The sequence below is a fragment of the Vicugna pacos genome, chromosome 31, assembly GCF_048564905.1.
Source record: "Vicugna pacos chromosome 31, VicPac4, whole genome shotgun sequence".
Lineage (NCBI taxonomy): Eukaryota > Metazoa > Chordata > Mammalia > Artiodactyla > Camelidae > Vicugna > Vicugna pacos.
In genome coordinates, this window is record NC_133017.1 from 18,465,147 (window position 1) to 18,485,903 (window position 20,757).

The 20,757-nt window shown below is 40.2% G+C and overlaps 1 protein-coding gene across 2 annotated transcripts in view; it reads right to left on the bottom strand.

Moving 5' to 3' along the window:
- The window catches only part of PPP2R2A (protein phosphatase 2 regulatory subunit Balpha), a 75,435-nt gene extending 62,793 nt beyond the window's left edge, over positions 1-12,642 (bottom strand). Inside the window, exons 1-3 of one of the 2 annotated variants that reach the window (XM_072952775.1) lie at positions 12,515-12,546; positions 12,343-12,417; positions 10,420-10,494 (exon numbers count right to left, since the gene is read on the bottom strand). In XM_072952775.1, coding sequence (XP_072808876.1) covers positions 10,420-10,494; positions 12,343-12,349 — 82 coding nt within the window. In that variant the 5' untranslated portion in view covers positions 12,350-12,417; positions 12,515-12,546. Of the gene's footprint in view, positions 1-10,419; positions 10,495-12,342 lie in introns of both variants that reach the window. The other variant, XM_006203217.3, reaches the window with a different exon arrangement.
- Positions 12,643-20,757: the final 8,115 nt, after the last annotated feature.

The window sequence follows — 20,757 nt, forward strand, 5'->3', positions numbered from 1 at the left end:
TTAATCTGGGTAACAAATCTGTATCACAGCAGTTCCGATCTGTTTTCTTTTAATATTCTCTAATCTGATACTTTCATGCTCTGCCCAGGGCTCTTCCTTCCTGCCCACCTCTAATCACTTACAGAAAGTACTTATGATGGTCCTCTCCACAGAACCCCAGCTGAACATAAAAAGGCTAGGAATGCACAATAGCTAAGAGGTGGAAACAACCTAAGTGTACACTAAAAGACGAATGGAAAAACTGAACGTAGTATACATACAATGGAATATTATTCAGCGTCTTCAAAAGGAAGGGAATTCTGTCACATGCTACAATATGGATGAACCTTGAGGATATGAAATAAGCCAGTCACAAAAAGACAAATACTGCATGATTCCACTTGTATGAGGTATTTGAAGCAGTCAAATTCATAGAAACAGAAAACAGACGGGTGGATACCACGGCTGAAGGCAGCAGAGAAGGGGGAGTTGTTTAATGGATCCAGTATCAGTTTTGGAAGATGAAAAAGTTTTGGAGATCTGTTTCACAATAATGTGAATACAGTTAGCACTAATGAACTGTACAGTTAAAAATGGTTAAGATGGTAAACGTTATGTTTGTGTTTTTATCATAAAAAATACATTAAAATATTAGAGAGCTAAAAAATACTTCACTTAATAAAGTGATTCTGCTGCTAGAAAAAGATAATTCTCTTTGTCAGGGAGAAAAAAGACTAGGAGCAATCCCTTCTTTACTATCAATTCCTATAGTAACCATTTTTAATGTTGTATCCCTCAATAAGGAATTTGACAAGAATTATTTATTGTCTACAATAGCTTATTTCTCTTGAAACAGAGCCTTCCCCATCTATTAGTCAATAGAAAATATCAAAGATTTCTCTTACACAGTCATAAGAACACATCTACTCCAGGCCCACAAAAACTCTTTGTGGTAAGCTGGAAAAAAATAGAGAGAGAGAGAGACAGACAGACACACAGAGTAACACCAAAAAGGTTCTGTGTCCACTTTCACACAGGGCAGACCTGAAATTCCACAATGCTAAGTTCTAAAAAGTAACACTGTTCCAGATCGTCAAGTAGTTAAAAAAAAAAAACTTCCCACCAATCCCTTTTACCTACTTTGGATTCTCTCTTAATACAGGCTACTGAAGAATTCAGTATTCTTCTTCTGAATGAAATAAAAATAAGCAACTGGTTCAAAACCCAATATATTCCTCTAACATTTTTACCCATGGTTAAGGAGACAACAGTTTTTTATTATGGAAATACACTAAAGCTGTCAAGTCCAGTATCTTAGAAGATGCATCCCTCTAATATATATCAGGAACAATAAGTACTAAGAAGATTCCTAAGAAAGAATACCCTTGTAATAGTCTAAAAACTATCATTACCATATAAAATATCATTGATTCCTCCAATTAACCATACATATAACCATAGACAAAATTTTAGATTAAACCAGAGGTTCTTAAACAGGGTCACTGGTCCATGAACCCCCTTAAACTGGATAAAAGAGACCATTCAAGGACTTCAGAAGAGAAAATCCCAGCTGATATTTAAACATTCAAAGAGAAAGTCAACCTATAGAAACTAAAATTACAAGAGTCTGACCCTCATATATAGTGACACACAGAAGCATTCAACAATGAATTGCCAGCAACTCCACATATGCCACAGGCAAAAATCTAGATGACATTTGAATCAACTATACAGTTAACATAATCTAAAAATATTCGTATTAATAAAAAATTAGCTGTTTGTTTTTTAATAAATTCAATGTTTAAACATGGGTGGAAAATTGGTGAAGCTAGTTTTAAAACTCCTATATACTTTTGCAAATGTTTTTAAAAAGTATAAAAATAGCCACAAAAACACTGAAAATAAAAAAGCAGTAAATAGTTGATACTGCATTCTATTTCTGATGACTAGGTAGTCAACCCAGAATACTAGACTAGGGTTTAAGGGATTCAGTAATCCTACATTAAGTATTAATGATAGTTGGACCTCAGCAGATACAGTCGGAAAAGTCCTAAAAAACTTTTAGGGCTAAAGTATTTTGGCAAATATGTCCTAGCATTTAATCTCCATAAAGGAAAGATACATTTAAAAATAAGATTATTTTAAAGTCCCAAAGGTATACATCCTTCACCAAAATCACCAGATGACAGAGCTCAAGGTAGACTTGATTTGGTACCTAAACAACAGCAAGGGAGTAGGCTGAAATAACCTGAAGTCAAGGAAAGTTTCTGTAAGAAAGCTTTAAATGCTCATGCACAAAAGCAGCACTTAGTGATTCTTTCTGATCACTCACCTGTGGTTCGTAAGACTCAGGTATAGTACAATGAAATTAACAGCATAACCTACAGTTGTCAGATTATTTCCGGATGGCATGACTTCCTTACACTATTAAAATCTGAAGACCCCAAAGACTTAAAATTTTAAAATATTTATTCATTTAAAAATGTAATAAGCAGCCCTACACATCAACCAAAAAGTTAATTTAAAAAAACTATGTCCCACCCCATCCCTCCAAAAAAGTTAGTGAGAAGAATGGCACTGTTTTACATTGTTGCAAGTCTCTTTAATGTTTGGCTTAACAGATGCCTGGATTCTCTTGTTTCTGCATTCAATATACTACACTGTGTTGTGTAGGTTAATTATATATGGAGAATATAATTACTCAGGTATGCGGTTGGGAAGGGAGGAGTAGTTTAATACCTTTTCAGGTAGTTATGAATATCCCTTCGATACTACATCAAACAAAACTCAAGTCTCTTAAAGGTTTGTGTAATATGAAACTGTACCAGCTATCTGTTACATTAAAATCCAATATCCTATATATGCATAATCTTTTCACATCACAGGCACTGACCATTTGTGAAATACTGATTCAGTTATGCAATCTTCCAAATGTTGATAGATTTCATTACACAATTATCAAAAATCAGTTATTAGTATTACTAGTAATCTCATCTGAAAAAATCATCAAGTATTTAGAAGTTACCAAGCTTAGGATGACAGATAAATGTTTTCCAAAATTTTGATTTTTGCTCAAAAGCTCAAATTCTATCATGGGCAACAAATACCATCCATCAAGGCAACAGATTCACTGTTCATTTGAGAAAATGTCTACCAAGCCTGAATAACTATAGTTTGTCAGTAGCTCTTTCTAGTAAAAATAATGTTCCATGAAAAGAGCAGCTAGTTCAGCCTGAGACTCAAATAAATGCACCAATGCTTTTCCTCCAGACAACCACTGTACTTAGGCCTGTGACAGAAGTGCTTCAGGTGTACTTTCCATTCTGTCACACACAATGTTCAACACACATGTACTCAAGAGTCAATACTTCTAAGAGTCGAGACTTAACGAAACTAATTTTTATGGCTTCAAAGACATTCCTAAGTAAAACTGGCATTTTAAAACTGCTGGTACATGGCAATGAAGACTACTCTGACCACTGGTACCGTCTGGTGCCAAGGCCTTGATACACGCACACTAAGATGCCAGCATATTTGCCCACCATTGCTTTTGTACCACTGGTGCAAATGTCAACACAGTGAAAAAATACTATTGTCTCAGTATTATTATGAAAAGTATGAACTTCAGAGACCTTTTGAAAGAGTTGAGGGGTTGCAAGGCCCCACTTCAAAATGGAGTAAATGACTGCTGTTTTCATGATGGTTATGGACCCCCTCTGTCCAGAAACATTACAAGCAAACACAGTACAGCTTTACATACACACTTATGAAGGTTCAAAAATCCCTTATCTCACGTCTTAAAAATTCCACTAGCAGAAAGTTCAGTAAATCTCCAAGTTGGATTTAATTAGTTCAAACCAACAATTAGAGTTTACTTGTAATCTACTAGGCATTACAAATAAACTCTAAACAAGTCACATTCCAACAACCTCAAACAGCTTCACCTAAAGTAAAAGAAGTAGCTCAAGTTTTGAAATAAGTAAAATTACATTAGGGAAGTTTAATAGAAGTTTGAAGTAAGAATTGTAGCTCCACCTGCTCAAGGATACACAGTAAATTAACTTTCCTAGCCCAGTTTCCTCATCTGCATGGAAAAACAGCATCTACTTATTTCACAGAGTTTTTGTAAAGATTAATAAATTAATATATAAAAAGCACCTAAAACAGTAGCTGGCACATAGTCAAAAAATCTATATTATATATTACCAGGCCTTTACTTGTCTTTCTTTCTACTAAGAAAGCAACTTGCAGACCTCCGATCACTCAATTTTAATCTCCATTATCAAAGGGATTATAGTTGAGGATATTAGCTAAAACATCTATCTCCAACCCTTCAACTTTCCTATTCAACAGCAAAAGCAGCTTAAAGTTTACCTTTCTTCCTGCAGCTCAACTAAACTAGGCAAATATAGATGTGCAAATACACAGTATGTGGGAATCTTCTTTTACTGATTTAATAAATTCTTTGCTTCAAACAATCTCTCATCATTCTGCTTATTCCACAATTTTCAAGAATTTTAAAATTTACTTCACTAAAAGAAAGTACTAAGAAATACCTAAGTTTAATTTTTGGTTTATTTTAATAACCTGAGACAAAATGTCAGCTAATGCTCTTTCAAAGTCATTATTTCTTATTTTTCTTAGCCAATAAAGGAATAAAAAGAATTTCAGTATCTTAAAAGAAAACAAGGATACTGCCCAACACTAGATAAATACGGCCATTCATGTTATTTAATGGGCAGATGCTCACGACTTTTAAGTGACTGTACTGCCTTATACCAGACTTTTGTCAGTAGTGATGCCAGTGATTAGATTAAGTAACACTTTTGCTATGAGTCATTAGGTTTTGGAATATAACTGATGTGCCAATATTCTGAAATCTGCAAACAGGGCTCTACTATTTTTTTTCTACTAATCAACCCTACTACCTAAATCTAACATGCATACTACCTAAGAAACACAGAACACAAATGATCTTAAATTCTGCTTATATTGTCTCATTAGACATACTGAATGGATTTAAAACCATCATATTTTATGTGTTATCCCAAAGATTATTTGTTTCTCAAATTTTATTTATGTACTTATTCAGGAAGTATTTAGACTCTCCCACTGAAAATTTTTTTCCAAGAACCAGTCCACAAGCCTAAATCCTACCAAAAATAAACAGGAAGCAAAGTGCTGAAAAGATTCAATGCATTTGGATCCAAGTTTCAGAGGCTTTCTTTAACAAAGTGATATCCTAAAATTATTTCCTTTGTAAGAAAGCTTAAATTTGTCAAATACGGAGATGAGGAAAATTATACTTACATTATAATAATGAAAATATTTATGATTTAATGCTAATTATATTATACTACATTAAATAATAAAACTTTGCATTAAATTAAAATAACCATGTTTAATGGTTGTTCCTTACTTTTTACCCAGAATTACACACTTTGTATTATCTATGTGTATTTGAATTTTTAATAATTTATTTCTACAAGTAAAATCTGAACAAATTAACATAACCAAAATTGCTACTGCAAAAAAATTGAGGAAAAATTCCTTACTGTTTCATTTTAAAATGTTGAACTTGGTTTTCTAGTTTGTTGAATCTAGCTTTTAAAAACAAAACCAGTAATACTTCTGTTACTAAGTAACAAAGAACTGGAAAGGGGTCAGGTGATACAGATATACATGGGGCAGCACTGGTTGATGATATTGGGTGATGGGGGTTCATTATACTGTTTCATCTACTTCCTGTAACGTTCAAAATCCCCATAATGAAATTTTTTTTAAATGCTAAAAGAACTAGGCAAATTAAAAAACAGGCAATCATTAGCTTCAGGAAAATGAAGTGATACTAAAGAAATGAGCAACCCTGGAGTGGTACTGGTTCAGTCATGAACTGTGAGCACGGTCATAACAAAGTACACACTGACTTTTCATTTAACCATACACGCGATGGAGCGCTGGGCATGGGGGCAGTAACAATGTGAACAGCTTAATCTCCATCTGTTAGGGAAGGAAGTCAATTGGAAATGTCTAAAACTGAGGAAAAATAGAAATATCTTACTCACAAAAAAATGTAATTAAGCACAAGGGAATACAGCTTGAAGAGTTTCACGTAACTGTCTTTAGGAGGACTAGGGAAGATTATGGAGTGGGTGTGGAAGGGACTGCCATTGTCATTCTAAACCCTTTAGTACAGTATTGGACTTTAAAAAATTTTTTTTTTATTGTGACAAACAAACAGAAAATCCAAACAAAAATGTTTAAGTTAGTCAGTTACTACAAACATCTGAACAATCACCATCCAGGTCAACTGGCCATCGCACGAGCCTCCCAGACACCCTCGCATTCACAACTCCTTCCCACTGCTTAAAGGCAACCACTATCTTGGCTTTTATAGTAATTACTTCATTGCTATTCTTTAGAATTTTATCAGCTTCAAATGTGTCTCTAAACTTATGGCTTACTTTTCAATGTTTCTGAACTTTACAATAGTGGACTCAAAGAATATGTATAAAACATACACATACCATTTTCTTCACCTTGGCCGATGAGAAGTTTTTAGTGACCTTTACAGACAACTGCCCAATTTCCTCATTCTCCTACTCTCCCTTACTTGTCATAAATGTTCACGTGACAACGATAGCTGAACCCTTATGTGCTGGGTTTCTGTCTTAGGTATATTAACTCATTTAATCATCAAAACAACATTACAAGATAGGTTTTATTGCAACCCTCATTTTACAGAGGGGTAAAACAGGCACAAAGAGTTTGACTTAACTTGCCCAAGATCACACAGCTTAGCAGGTGACTGGGTAGGAGTCAAACCATGCAGCCTAGCACCAGAGTCTGCTCTGAGCTGCTTCTCATGAGAGAACAGCTGTTAATAAAGGGAAAATGTAAAGTAAAGAATATGATAAAATGTCATTACTGCTACCATGAAGGTTAAAATAAAAACTACATGATATGAGAATATCCCAGTGATAGCGATTTTGGTGCCTCATCCTTGTCCCAGGCAAGTAATTACACCAAAGGTAAACCACTTAAAGTGCCTGAAGAGCCCTGTGCACAGTGTATCCCAACACAGGCTGCAAGTGTCCTTGAAGGACAATGAGAGTATCGGGTCAAATGTCAAAATTCTGCCTTAGTTTTGTAATACACTGAGGGAAAAATGCTGAGCCTGGACTTACTAAGTCCAGTGAAATCATTTTTAAATTAAGGCCTCCAGAGAGTCCAACATCTCAAACAATTTACCAGTAGTAATAATGTGGGGCTGTTTCTTTTCTAAGACATCTTTGAGAATTAACCAGATTAGAGTATAAGGAACAACAGAAATCACCTAATCCAGTTCTGTTACCTTAAGGCTACGCATACTGGAACCCAGAGGCGTACTTATCCAAGGTGACATATCCTAGTTTGTCACTGGGATAAAACCCCAAGGTCTCCTGACTTCTTTCTCTTTCTGTTATACAGCTGGGTACCATCGATTCAGTTACAAAGCTGTCAAGTAAACAAATCCATGATTACCAGAAGTATGTCTCCGCCACCCCACCTTTCACCTGTTCTTGGCCTCCTTCATAACCTCGTAACAGTAAAATTTTATTCCCTCCCTCAGTAAGTAGTGAACACCTACTGTGTTCCAGGCTTTGTTCTAAGCATAGCAGTTTATATATAGAATGTCCCATACGGAGCACAAAGATACAGCAGTCCTGCACTCAGCTGACAGTACAACCGGGGTACTAAATATTATGGGATACAAAGTGCTATGAAGGAAGGTTTTTAAAATATTTCCAAAAAAGAGAGATGAGTAAAAGGGTTACAGATGTGACTTGAAGGATGAATACAACTCTGATAAGAGAACTGTGGAAGGAGTGTCAGGCATTCCAAGGTGGGAACAACAGAAAAAAAAGACCCACAAGTAAGAGAGTACAGGACTGTCTGAAGAGCAGTATCCATCTAGCTGGATCGTAAACCAGACCAGCAAATCACTGAGAGAAGCAGGGGCCGCACAGGGAAGAAGTCACACGTTCTAGGCTACAGTGCTTGAATGTAATTCATAATCCTGTGGATACAGTGAACACTAAAGATTTATAAGGAAATTAAAACTGGGACTGCATTTAAGATTAACTTAGAAGCAAAACATAGGACAAGAAGCAGGAATCATTTAGGAAGTCACTGCAATCCTGATGAGAGGTACTGGGAACCACAACCAAGGTGACAGTGGGCATGGAAAGAAGGTTAAAAGTCTTACGGAAGTAAAAAGGGTGTGTATGCCATGACAGCTGCTGCGTACAGGAGGGGAAAGACAATTTGGAGCCCTCCATGGAAAAGAACTTGGGATGTATCATTAACAGAAAACACAGGCAAGCTAAACTAAAGGTTGAGCCAGATGTAACCCGTTTAGAGATTATAGTCTAAACCAAGGGGAAAAAGTACTAATCTTATTTTATTTCAGAAAAGTAAAACTTCCCTTGGTAACATAAACATAACTGGACTATGATATGCAAACTATAGCATGCAAAAATCCCCAAATTAAAGCTGTGTCATTTGAAAGGATGCTTTTTATACTCAGTACATTTGTACAGACATAGATACAAGAACAAGTTACGTTTTTATTAAAATAGACATACCAAGCTTTAGCATGTTAAGATTCTAGGAACGCACTGTATGTTAAAAGTAGTATTTAACAACCTCAGGTTAAAATTATTTAATGAATCAGTAGCAAAATGCAGCTACTTGGGACCAGCAGAAAACTACAACTATCCATCACACATATCACGAACTATTGTTTGGTTCAGTTAGGTAAGTTCGGAATCATCAATTTCTTCTGATTCAGTAACATGCACTCAGTCTTTCCGCCTGTTTCACAAGTAAACCGTGAGCCCCTCAGGGCAGGGTTATATTCTAGACACCTTGCAGCCCCTGGTGCTCAGTGTCTAGGAGGCCCCCAGCAGTAAGTGGAGATCAACCAAGGAATGTTTTTCAAGTATTCAGCACTTTCATAACTTGGTGAGCATTACACAACAGCACAGAACTAATGATCCAATATCTGAGTACCTACTGTTCAACAGGTAATGCAGTTACAAAATGAGTAACACTTGACTCCTCCCTTGAATTAGGATTTATTTCTCTGAACAAGTCAAGCACCAAAGGCTTCACCAGAAAACCTTGATTTGCACTATTTGTATGGCCAACAATGAGCCTCAACTTCTTTAAGCTTCCAGTTTCTCATCTCTGAAACAGATGAGGGTTCAAGAGAAAGAAATGTGAAAGTCCTCTTATTCAGAAGAACAACATATGCCAGTTGGTTCCCCACAGGACTCAACAAACTATGATCATACACTTCATCAAGAATGACACTGACACAAGCAAATTCAAGCATTCAGCTGGCTCCACACAAGGCCCCCACCCTACCATCGCTGGGAAAAATCCTCAAGACAAACAGTACACTGACAGGTCAGAAATAGGATCTTAATCTGAGGACAATACAATCTAAAGATGATTTATAAATTTTCACTAGATGAATTTTTGAAAATTAAAACTACATGTTTTAATTTATCTAAGTTTTGTTAGAAAATCCCTACTGCAACTCAAGACAAAGAATACTATTAAAATTCAAACTTTAGTATTTCTGAACAATGAAATAATCCAACGACCTTATGGGAAATAATGCCTCCTCCATCTCAAGACCCACCTCCACCTAAAACCATCTCAAATGAGCGCAAAATCCTAAAGTTTCAAAATTTTGAAATTTTGAAATACACTAATAAATGTAGGGGAAAAATAAAGACAATAAGTATTTCAACTCATCAAATATAGCTTCCAACTGCACAGTAAGCTCCCAGAAGCATGTTATCTATCTGTAATATCCTTATTTTCATATCCACCTAAATTAACCTTTAGAAGACAATTAAATGCATCATTTGAACCAGCACTTCTTCACAGAATATGCCAATCAACACCACGCTCTCAAAGTAGGCAAGTTGCAAAAAAAAAACCAAAACCTAAAAATCTTCTCTCAAAAGTGAAAGATGCTATCAAGAATATTTCTGAGCTAAACGTTGATGGCACGTATTTAACTCAATTATCTAAACACAATGGACAACCATGAAATGCATCACCATTTATTTGTATACAGGAATTTACACAGCAAGGTCCCCTTTTCCATATGGGCCTTAGATTTTTCTTGTGTCAGTTTTATACAGATCATCATCTAGGGTTCCTTATTTTAATCAGGGAAAAATAACAATAAAACAAGGCATAGATAATGAAAGACTTAAGACTATTTCCCAGAAAGGCGATTTTAAAAACTGTCTTTCCACTCCTTGGACAACAAACATAGAATGTTTTTAAACTTTAAGACTTGACCGCAAGGAAATCCTTCAGCAATCGAGATTTTGAAGATTCTTTATCCAAATGTTGCAATATTAAAAGCTTTCTTACCTTCTGCTACATCATCATCTACTGCTCCTTTCACCTGAGAAAAACACCACTGAATATCATTCCCTCCTCCAGCTCCTGGAAAAAGAAAACAGACCAATTAAAACTGAGTTCCGTTCGTGTTTACTCTCGTAAACACAGGGATGGTATCCATGGTTGGCATGACACTAATAGCCTGGTACTGCCCACACATACAACCACCACCCCAGAACACCAACTTGGAAGAAGAAGAAGTCCCCAATAGTTAGTACCGATTTTAAAAAAGAGAGAGATTCCAGGTCTCAAATATTTAAAGGCCATGTACTATCGTTAACCTTGTACATGTGTTCAAAACTCCCCTTCCATTTTCCCTTCCCCTCAAATACAGTAAAAAGCCTTACATTCAAGCAAAACCTACCAGAAAAAAGGAAATACCAGAGTTAAGAGAGTTTTCCTTTAAGGGTACAAAAGCCTGCAGAAGAGTTAGTAAAGTTACCATAAAACACGGAACGAAGAGAAAACTTCAGGAACATTACTGCCTGGGTGAGGAGCAATGATTCATATGAACCCTATCACCACAGAGCACACACAGCAAACACGACCTCACCACCCATTTCTTTGCATTTCATTACCAGCAAATCACTGGCTCCAGACAGAGAGGAAAAGAAACTGAACGGAAAGCTGGTGAAGAGATTGCCGAAGGAAGACCGTTCTGCCTCCCTTCACCCTAATCCCTCACAATCCAAAGGACCCCGCAAAGAATGAATTTTGCTCATTTGTCATCATCCCGTGCAAAGCAATTTTAATCTCACTTAAGTATTCAACAAGGCTAAAAAGCAACTTGTTTATAGCAAATTGTAAGTCAACCGACACGTTAACTTTTTTACGGAATGAATTATCCATCTAAACATTGATAAAAGCACGGAAAACGGGTTTAGCCCCCGAATGTTTCAATTTCACTTCCAAGCACGGAGGAGGAAACGTCCTGGATCTATGAAGAAAGAAACCGACTCTGGATCTAAAATTGATTCTAGTGGATGAAGGAAGAGAGTCAGCAACACCAAAACAGACGAAAATAATCCTCAAAGCAATTACTTTTCTCTTCCTTCACCTCCATTCCTGGCTAAATATTCCATCCTGGTTTTCTCTCTGCATCCTCCCCCCACCATCTCCAAGCCTTTACCTAAATCTCTCCCCCCCTAGGCTATTTATATCACTGAACTCCACACAACTATTTTAACTAACTCCCAGAAACCCTTTTGGGAAAGGGACATCTGCACAAAAGCTAGCATGCAAAACGGAAAGTTTAAATTACATTTTTTCATGCAACTTGCTGGATTAGAGGCCTTGCACTCTTTGGACGTGAAGGGTAAGAAACGACAGGGAGATGGCTTAAGACAAAAAAATTCAGACTTACAGTCTCAAAAAATACACGCATCCACAGTGGAAAGAAATACACATACGTCCCCATTGTATTTTAACTTGTAAAAAGCACTCTTCCTTCTCGGTGCAAAATGTATTTATTTGTATAAACATCCAAGAAGGCTTGCGGCAGGGGGGAAAATAGGCATTAAATGAAGGAAGAACCGCAAAAAAAAGCCCCGGGGGTGGGGGCGGAGGTTACACCGGGCTCCCAAGCGGCGGGGACAGATCCGCACTCGCCCCCACCCCGCCCCACCCACGCCTTACCCCTTCGCTCGCCGGCACACACCCCACCCCCACCCATGCCAAGGCTCCAGCCCTCATTTTAAAAGCCTTTCGATGCCACAGCGACCCCTCGCCTCCCCAGAACCCTCCCTGCCCCCACCCCACCCCACAGGACCAATTCCCTGAAATCCGAGGGGCGCCCCGCGGCTCTCCGAGAGGCACAGGCGGTCGCTAGGGGGTGATGGAGGGAGGAGGAAGGAAGCGGTGCCTTGTCAGTGGAGAGGGTGATTTCTCCTTTACCTGCCATGTTGCGCTGCAAATGGTGACCCTGCTGGGTTCCTCGGGGTCTCCGCTTCCTGAACTCACCCCCCTCACCTGGGGATGGGGGGGTAGAGAGGGCGGATGGCGGCGGATGGCACCTGTGGGGGGAGGGGGCGGGGGTCGGGGGAGAAGGAAGGAGGGGCGGGCAGACCAGCCGGCAGGATGGTGGATTTCACTCTGGGGCTTCCCCGCTCTTGCTCTTTCTCCGGCAGCGGCGGCGGCGGCTACGACAGCGACGGCGGCGGCAGCGGCAGGGCAGGCGACTCCACTTTCAAAATGGCGCCGGCTGGCCTGGCCAGTGACGTCACCCGGAGGGCGGAGCCGACGGGCTGGGCCGGAGGGGCGGGGCGGGGCGAGGGCTGGGGCGGGGAGCAGAGGGGAAGGGGCGGGGAGCGGCCGGGCGGGCTCCTGGCCCCGCTCCTTCCCGCCCCGCCCCGCCCCGCCCTCTGCGTCCCCGCCGGCCTGGCCTGCGCGGCGCTTTGGCCCGCGCGCTGCGGGTCTCCAGCTGCGTCCCCTGTGTCCACTCTGCCCGTCCCAGTCCGAGATCCTGCTGCACGTCGGTACCCACACCCTCGCGCCGTGTCGGCTCGGTGGTCCAGTTAACGTGCTCGCTCTAGGGATTGGTGGGGTCCTGTGTCTTTTTAGAGAATACCCGTATTGCTACTTAAAATAGTGACCCCTCGGGGCAGCCCCGAGGCCAATGAGATACAGCGACGGTGGTGCAGACTCGCTGCTCAGCCGAGGTGAAAGTTCGCGGTTCTGAGGAGGACGTAGCTGGGCTGGTGCCATCCGGGTGAATTAAATTACCTTCTCATGGGCCCTGGGAACTGAGGCGAGAGAGCCCTTGGCAACTGAAGGCAGTTAAGAGTGGTTTCAAAAAAGAAAGCTGAGTTTGCTAGTAGCAGAATGTGGCCCAGGAAGTGGCCCAGGTCTGTCCATCTGAAAGTGGAGAAACAGTAGTTAAGAGCTGGGCTCTGAAGCCAGGCTGCCGAATGCTGACTCCACGCGCGAGATGAGGACACAACCCTACCTTACAGGATCGTCTTGAAGATTAAATGTCTTATTTTGAGTACACAATAAACGTTGGCTGCAGTTATGACTAGATTTGTATTGAAAGCACCTTCAATGGAGTTAAAAGGTATAAGGGAAAAAAGAAACTGGAAACACCAGCCATCAGCCAAGAAGGGATGTGTACTTCATTCAAAGATGCACTGAAGATGCAGTCGCAACATACTGTACAGTTGACGTATCTCAGTCTCCGCAGTACCTCTGAGAGATAGATAACCACATTCCCCACGTGACAGACACCTGTAAAAACATCCAGAATTTGACCTTATGGCAGAAAGGTGTATAAGGCATTCAGAGGCCAAGGAGAACTTCATGATTATTGTATACCTCCTCCCCATTAGCTCCACTTTCTACTTTAGTCTTCCTTTTTTAAATTTTTGTTTGCCTTATTCTTGATCTGCAGAGCAGTTTGACTATAAAAACAAGTTTCGAAATTTCTCCGCAAGGAACAGCTGCACCACTGTATTTTTCCTACATTAACATTTCTCACTTGACCGATTAACAAACCAAAACTAAAAATGTATCCTGTATCTGTCATCCTTCAGCTACCTGTGCAAACAGATACAAAGCTTGAATGCACCGTGTGCTGTGCTGACTTCAATTTTGGTTGATTTCCTAAGTGTATTTCTCTGGATATGCCTGTACCATTCATTTTCCTTTTTATTTTCTCTGCCCTTGTTTGATAATTCGATCCTAGACTCTGGAAAAGCTTAGCCAGAGCTCAGAGAAAGAGAGAGAGAATGGATCATTAAACAAGAGGACTGGCAACTCTATACACAAGTCATTTTTCTTTTTTATCCTTCAGTTTTTGCCGTGTGTTAGATTTGTATCTTCACACTTCCTGAAAAGTGATTTGGTCTACATAAATGATTTGTTCTTCTTAGATGCTTGCCTGGAAACTGGGATAAGTTTAACAAAGGTTCATATAGCACTGACAATGTGCTGATTCTAGGAATATTATATAGAGTCTTGAAAGTGCTCTCTGCCTATGGAAGCTGAGATGGGCCTAATAAGGAAGGCTCAGTGCCCCCCTGGAGCCCTGGTGTGAGTGACCTGGCACTTTTTGACCCTGGACCATCATTTCAGTGGACCACAAGCTGCCTCTCTTTCTTCTGAATGGCACTTAAGAAGAGAGGCCAGGAAACCCATTAGCACAAAGACAAGGGTTAGTCTTATTCATCTCCTCTTCCTTATCTTACATTCTATCTCCCATCCTCTGCACAAGGGCTGTGTCCCTACCCCTTCACATAAACAGTTTCTGTCAAGGTCATTAATCCTCTCCATGTTACCAAATCCAATGGTCACTTCTTTGGACTTCTCTTTCTCTACGTCTCAAAAGTGTTTGAAACTGCTGATTACCATGCTTATTGAGACCCTTTTTTTTTTCTCGACACACTATTGGTTTCCCTCCAACTTTCTAGCCAGGCTTTTCAATTTCCTTTGCTGGCTCCTCCTCCCAGGCTACCCTCTAAATCTTAGGGTGCTCTGTCTCCCTGGGTCCTCTTCTCTAACTGTGCACTCTCCCAGGCAGCCTCAGTATTTAGGGGAATTTACAGATGGAAATACCATGTATTTACCAGTGACTGTCAAATCTAGCCCTCCAGCTCTGTCCTCATCCTGGAACTGCAGACACGCACCTCTCCCTGCCTACTTGACGTTTCTACAGATGTCCAATAGACATTTCAAAACAAGCACTGTCAGACCATATGTCCTGACTCCCCATCCCCTCCCTACCTTGGCAGATGCTGTCTTTTTCCCTGGAATGTCACCATCCACTTACCCTACCCCCATCCCAACACTCCCACAGTCCCATCCCTCTTTCCTTCCTCAGCCAAGAAAACTCTTTCTGGTTGTCTAAAAACCAATGCAGGTGTAACTACCTCCAGGAAGACTTCTCTGATATTTTCCCCCACTCCCTACCCACCTGAAGCTGTGTTAGGTGCCCTTCCAAGATGTTCTCATGAAATCAAATGCACTTCTCTCTTACCAGATCATGTTAGAATTATCTAAATATGTGTCTGTTACTAGACTGAGTTCTCTGAGGGTAGGAAGTATGTCTTATTCACTTCCATATCAACCGCCACATAATTTGTTGGGTTAATGCATGAACGAATAAATCTCTCTGGCTTGGGAAGAAAACCACTGACATGTTGGCTCCTTAAAGCTTCCCATAAATGTTTTCACTCACCCTTCTTAATCCTGGAAGAAAGAGACATTTTACAAATTATCTTGGTCATTCCAATCTACATTTGTTAGGCAATAGTTAGTTAAATATGTAAGTTGTTTATAGATCGAATCGTCCCCACTACTTCCAGCTGATCCTTTGTTCCTGAATATATATTATCCAAGAGAATCCCATAGGACACCATTCCCTCATCCACATGAGACACATGCATGCATGAAAGCCTTTTTTTCACATGAGCCTGAGCCAGAACTTCAGCACATGACCACATGCGAGGTGCACAAAGTAAGAATTCTCAGCAGAACTGAGTTCAACTTAGGCACACCCGGAGGAAAACTCCCTCTGGGTTTTCCCAGTGAGGTCCTGCAGAGTCTGTAAGGCCCGGAGATGGTTTGCTTCCAACCTAAGCTGAGAGGCACTAAGGACTCCCACAATGTCACCAGCAGTATGGAGCTAATGGGACTCACCCATGGGTTTCTGCAAGATGGCTTTTGAAAGAATATTACACTATCGGAGGAGAAGCCCTTGAAAGTTGTTCTTTCCCTTGGAGTTAATAACGCAAATTTCCTCTGCAGTAAACAAGAACTACATGATTTAGATCTCTCCTCTAGGCTATTAGAACTCGGGGTGTCTAGGAAAAACCATCAACTCAAGGATAAAAAGAGAGGTCCCTGATTAGACAATGATGTGGTTTAAAATTCTGGCAAACCCACCAGGGCCATGCTTTCTGACATGGAACAGATTCAAGGACTTTACAGAGAAAATTATAGGCAGATGTCAGCTTTTTACATACCTTTTTAATATCTGCAAATTCAACTTGGAAGGCAGTTTCCCCAAACTCTGCAACGTCTGATATAATGACAATTCATCCCACAATGTTCCAGGTGTAGAACTCACTATCAAATCACCAAAATATCCTACACTAACAAGTGTTTAAGGAAAACGATAGTGAATCCACCAGGAAGATTATTAGTTGTCAAATGTTTGTGATAACAGAGGAAATTTCTTGTGCTTTAGGAACAGGACCCAAAATGCAGCTACAATACATGATCGCGAGTAGGTACAGAAAACATACATAATATGTGTAGAGTGGAGAATACAGGAAGGAGTTGCACAAGGTGTTCGGGGAAACGTATCTGGGCGGTGGCACAATGGGTGATTTTTCCTCCTTTGACATTTGCTTTTTCCCAAATATTCTATAATCAACATATATCAGGGAGAAGAATAAACTTAATTTTTAAGGTCAAGTCTAATGCTGGTCGAAGAGCATGAGGATAAATTCTATGTTATAGATTTTCCACATTAAAGTGAAGGTGGTGGTCCATTATACACAGAAGTGATTTAATCCATGGTTTTACCATAAAATAGAGAAACATTTTGTTTCGGTCTTTTAACAGTACATGTATTTCAAGATTATTAAATTCATGTCATTACCTTCTGTTTGTAAATTGCAACCAAAAATCTTCCTTTATGCTTTCATGGGAGGTACACTGTATAACTGCGTACAACCCGAATGTCTCTTTGGTATACAATGCAAACTTTATGAAATTAAACATTATCTCTGAAATCTCTTTTCAGTGTTGCTTATTAAACGATCATAAATGCTCTGTGATGTAGACAAAGTATTATTCAAAAGGCTTATTTGTTTGAAGTATGTCTACTTCATGTTGTAAATTTTCAAAGTGGCATTTGAGTTTAGCTATGACACCAGTATTTGTTTTGTGTCTAAATAACAGAAATGTGTAGGCTCCAAGTCGGAGGGAACTTCAGACACTAACTGGCCTGATTCTCACAATAGCCAAGATATGGAAACAAATATAAGAGTCTGTCAACAGCAGAATGAATAAAAAAAATTTTTGATGTATATGCAGGAATATTATTCAGTTTTAGGAAAGAAGGAGACACTCCCATTTGCAGCAACATGGATGAACCTGGTGGACGTTATAGTAAGTGAAATAAGCCAGACATGGAAAGAAAATACTGCATGATTTCACTTATACTTAACTCTAAAAAGGTCAAACTCATGGAAGCAAAGAGTAGAATGGTGGTTGCCAGGGGCTGGGGGGAGGGAGAAGTGGGGATACATTGGTCAAAGGGTACAGAGTTGCCATTATGTAGGATGAGTGAGATCTGGAGCTCTAATGGACAGCGTGATGACCATAGTTGATAATACCGTATTTATTATATATTGAAAAATATATGACTGGCGATTCTGCACTGTCCTTCATTATTCCTCTGGACTCATCGACAACATTGATAAAACAGCATTTCCACGAATTCTTACTTATGCACATTTCCTTACTTACACACATTCTTACCCAAGGGGCATTCAGCCCCAAATGCTATATCCTTTGTGTGCTTCCATCAGACTTTCTACTCATCAGTTTTACACTAATTACTTGGATAAGCTATTGAGTCTGATATATGCAAGACCCTGATTACTGGATCCAAGTTCAGTCCCTGTTGCTTCCACCCCCTCAGCAACAAACAGTTTGTCACTTAACCATCTGGAAAATAGCCTTTGATGTTGACACAGACTTCACAATACCTACCTCAGCAACAGGACTGCTGAATTCAAACTCTGGTCCAACACTGAGTCTGCCTTAAGCACTAAAAGCCCCTGACAGCTGTGGGGGAAGGGGATGCCCAAGCCAGGCTTCCTGTGGCCACCTTCCAGATTTTTGAGTGAGCCAAAGCCTTGATCATTTCAGTTTTTACCATAATTCAGGTTTCAATCTCATATTATTATTCATGACAACAAAATCAACAATAATATTCTGCATTCGGACAGTACATTAGCTTTGTGAGGTATATTATCTCAAAGATAGTCTTAATATAAATGATGGGTTCTAAGAGATTAAGGCATTTGTTATTAAATGTGGGTAGCTTGCTCGAGGTCACCTAGCTGGTTAGTAGAAATGCTGGGAGCTGGGAGCCCCTCTTTCTGTTCCTTCCATTATCCTACCCAGCTGCTTATGTCTCAACTGTTTACCTTGGCCCAGAGAATTTACAGAAGATACATTCTCAAGCACACACATTTGAAAAACAATCAAACCATAATGTGCCGAATAAAAATTCCTTGGGGGATAAAACATGTAAACTAATCTACGAGGCTCCAAAATATGGCCTGGTACGAGTATACCCCTCATCTTTAGAGCAGACCCCTCCTCCCCCAACCCCAAAGAAAGGTTATGAATGCTTCCCCAAACACTTGAAGATGGCTTTAGAGAAAATGGAAAGCTCAATGAATCAAATCCGGCTTACACTTAATAGACCTGCAAAAACCTCTCTGACATGGTGTGTTGGTAGCTTTGCAATAAAAATTTAAATTTAATAACTTCTTAATTTGGAAGGCAATAAAGCAATGACAAAAGTTAAACTTCAAAATTGCTTTCAGCCAGGGAAATTAGATGAGGCACCACTCTGCAAATGCTATTTGAAGCACCCACCTCCACTATCTAACCTCCTCCACCACAGCAAAGTTCGCAGTCCCCACCAAGTTGCAGAAGGAAAAATCTGTGGTTCTTTTGAAGGTCACATAAGGATGCTATTGACAGTCCCACCTCCGTTCCCTGCCACAGTCCTTTCCAACCTAAGAAGATTTCCCTCCAGCACAGGTACCCACCTCAACGATTCAGCCTCTTTTATCGCTGTAGATTTTATGGCCCCAAACAGCTCATCCAGGGGTTTTGTGTCGGCGACAGAGGCTCGTCAAAATCAAGACAACATGATAAGGTAGTAACAGCTCCAACCCAGTTGGGAGACAGTGCCACAGCTAATGTCTGGACACATCCAAGAATAAATGGGCTTAAGCTACTTTAATTTAGCCAAAGTCTACAGTAAGAGCAAAGTAACTGAAGCGTGCCAGAGCTTGGTAAGTCACTGATTTCAGATAATTGAATTAACCAGGTGCTTCGTTAGGAAATCTGAAGATGAGACAGCAACATCTTCAGGTAGACCTAGACCAACATCTTGGGTGGACGTTGAAGTACTGATAACTGAGATCTGCATACTTTATAAGGAGTGAGTAGCCTCGGCTTGTCCTGTCCTGATCTTGGTTAGAAATGAATTCCCAAAAGCCAATCCCAAGAGTTTTATGTTAGAAATTCACTCTGCATCAGGGCAGAGAGATCATAAAGTGCTTACCAAATATCTCAGAGTCTGGTAACTACCTTGGACCGCCTTGGGGAAAAACCCAGGTGGTGCAGGAGAGATGTATAATTAGCCCGTTTGGAAATAGCATTCCTCTCAGATAAGGAGATGGTACTCTGTTCTTGGAAAGTCCCCAAAGATAAAATTTTAACAGAGTAAATCCGAAGAGCATCACCCACAAAAAACTGACGAGAGGTACCACTGATGTCACTGACCAAGATTTGGCAGATATTAAAATCCAGCCCTAAGCAAACAGAGCCTAATTTGGAAAGAGGGCTGGTCTCTCCTTTAGCAAGCAAAAAAGTCGCAGAAATCAAAGCACTGTCTTCTCAAAAAGGAATCCTATGGAGGGAAGGAGAACACTGCTTCTCTGGGAAACAGAGATGTCAACTCAGAGAGGCGTCCTACAGAGGGCAGGTTTCATACCCGGAAACTCCGCAAGGAAGGAAGAGGAGAATGATGTTCAGGACACACATCTGAGAGCTTACTACCGCTGAAGGCGTGTTCGTGAGACCATTCTCTCTAGAGTCCATGTGTTTCCACACAGGAAAGCTAGGATCCAGATGGAAGAAGGAAAAAGAGCAGTAACAGAAGTTAGAACCAGTCAAATTCTCTTTTGATTGACAGCTCGGCGTTCTCAACTGGAAGAGCTGGCAGATGAGCTGAAGGGCATCGAAAAGCTACTGATAGTCACTCTCTACAAAGGATTACTGATGGTGGAATTATTGATATGGTGACAGATAATGTGAAACAAGAAAGATAACATACAAGTGTTGGGGAGAAATAAGTCCAGGGTTGCCTGTTGTCCTTTTGTACCCTTGAAAGTGTCTCGGTTTAGACAATAAGGTGTATGGTCAGGTTATTAATGTGCTACATTCGCTTTCTCTGCTCACCTGGTCTTGGCCCCGGGAGCCCCAATCAGTCTGACATCACAGAGGGTGAGAGAACCCTCTGAATTCAGAAGATCTGGACTCACACTTGACCCAGCCACT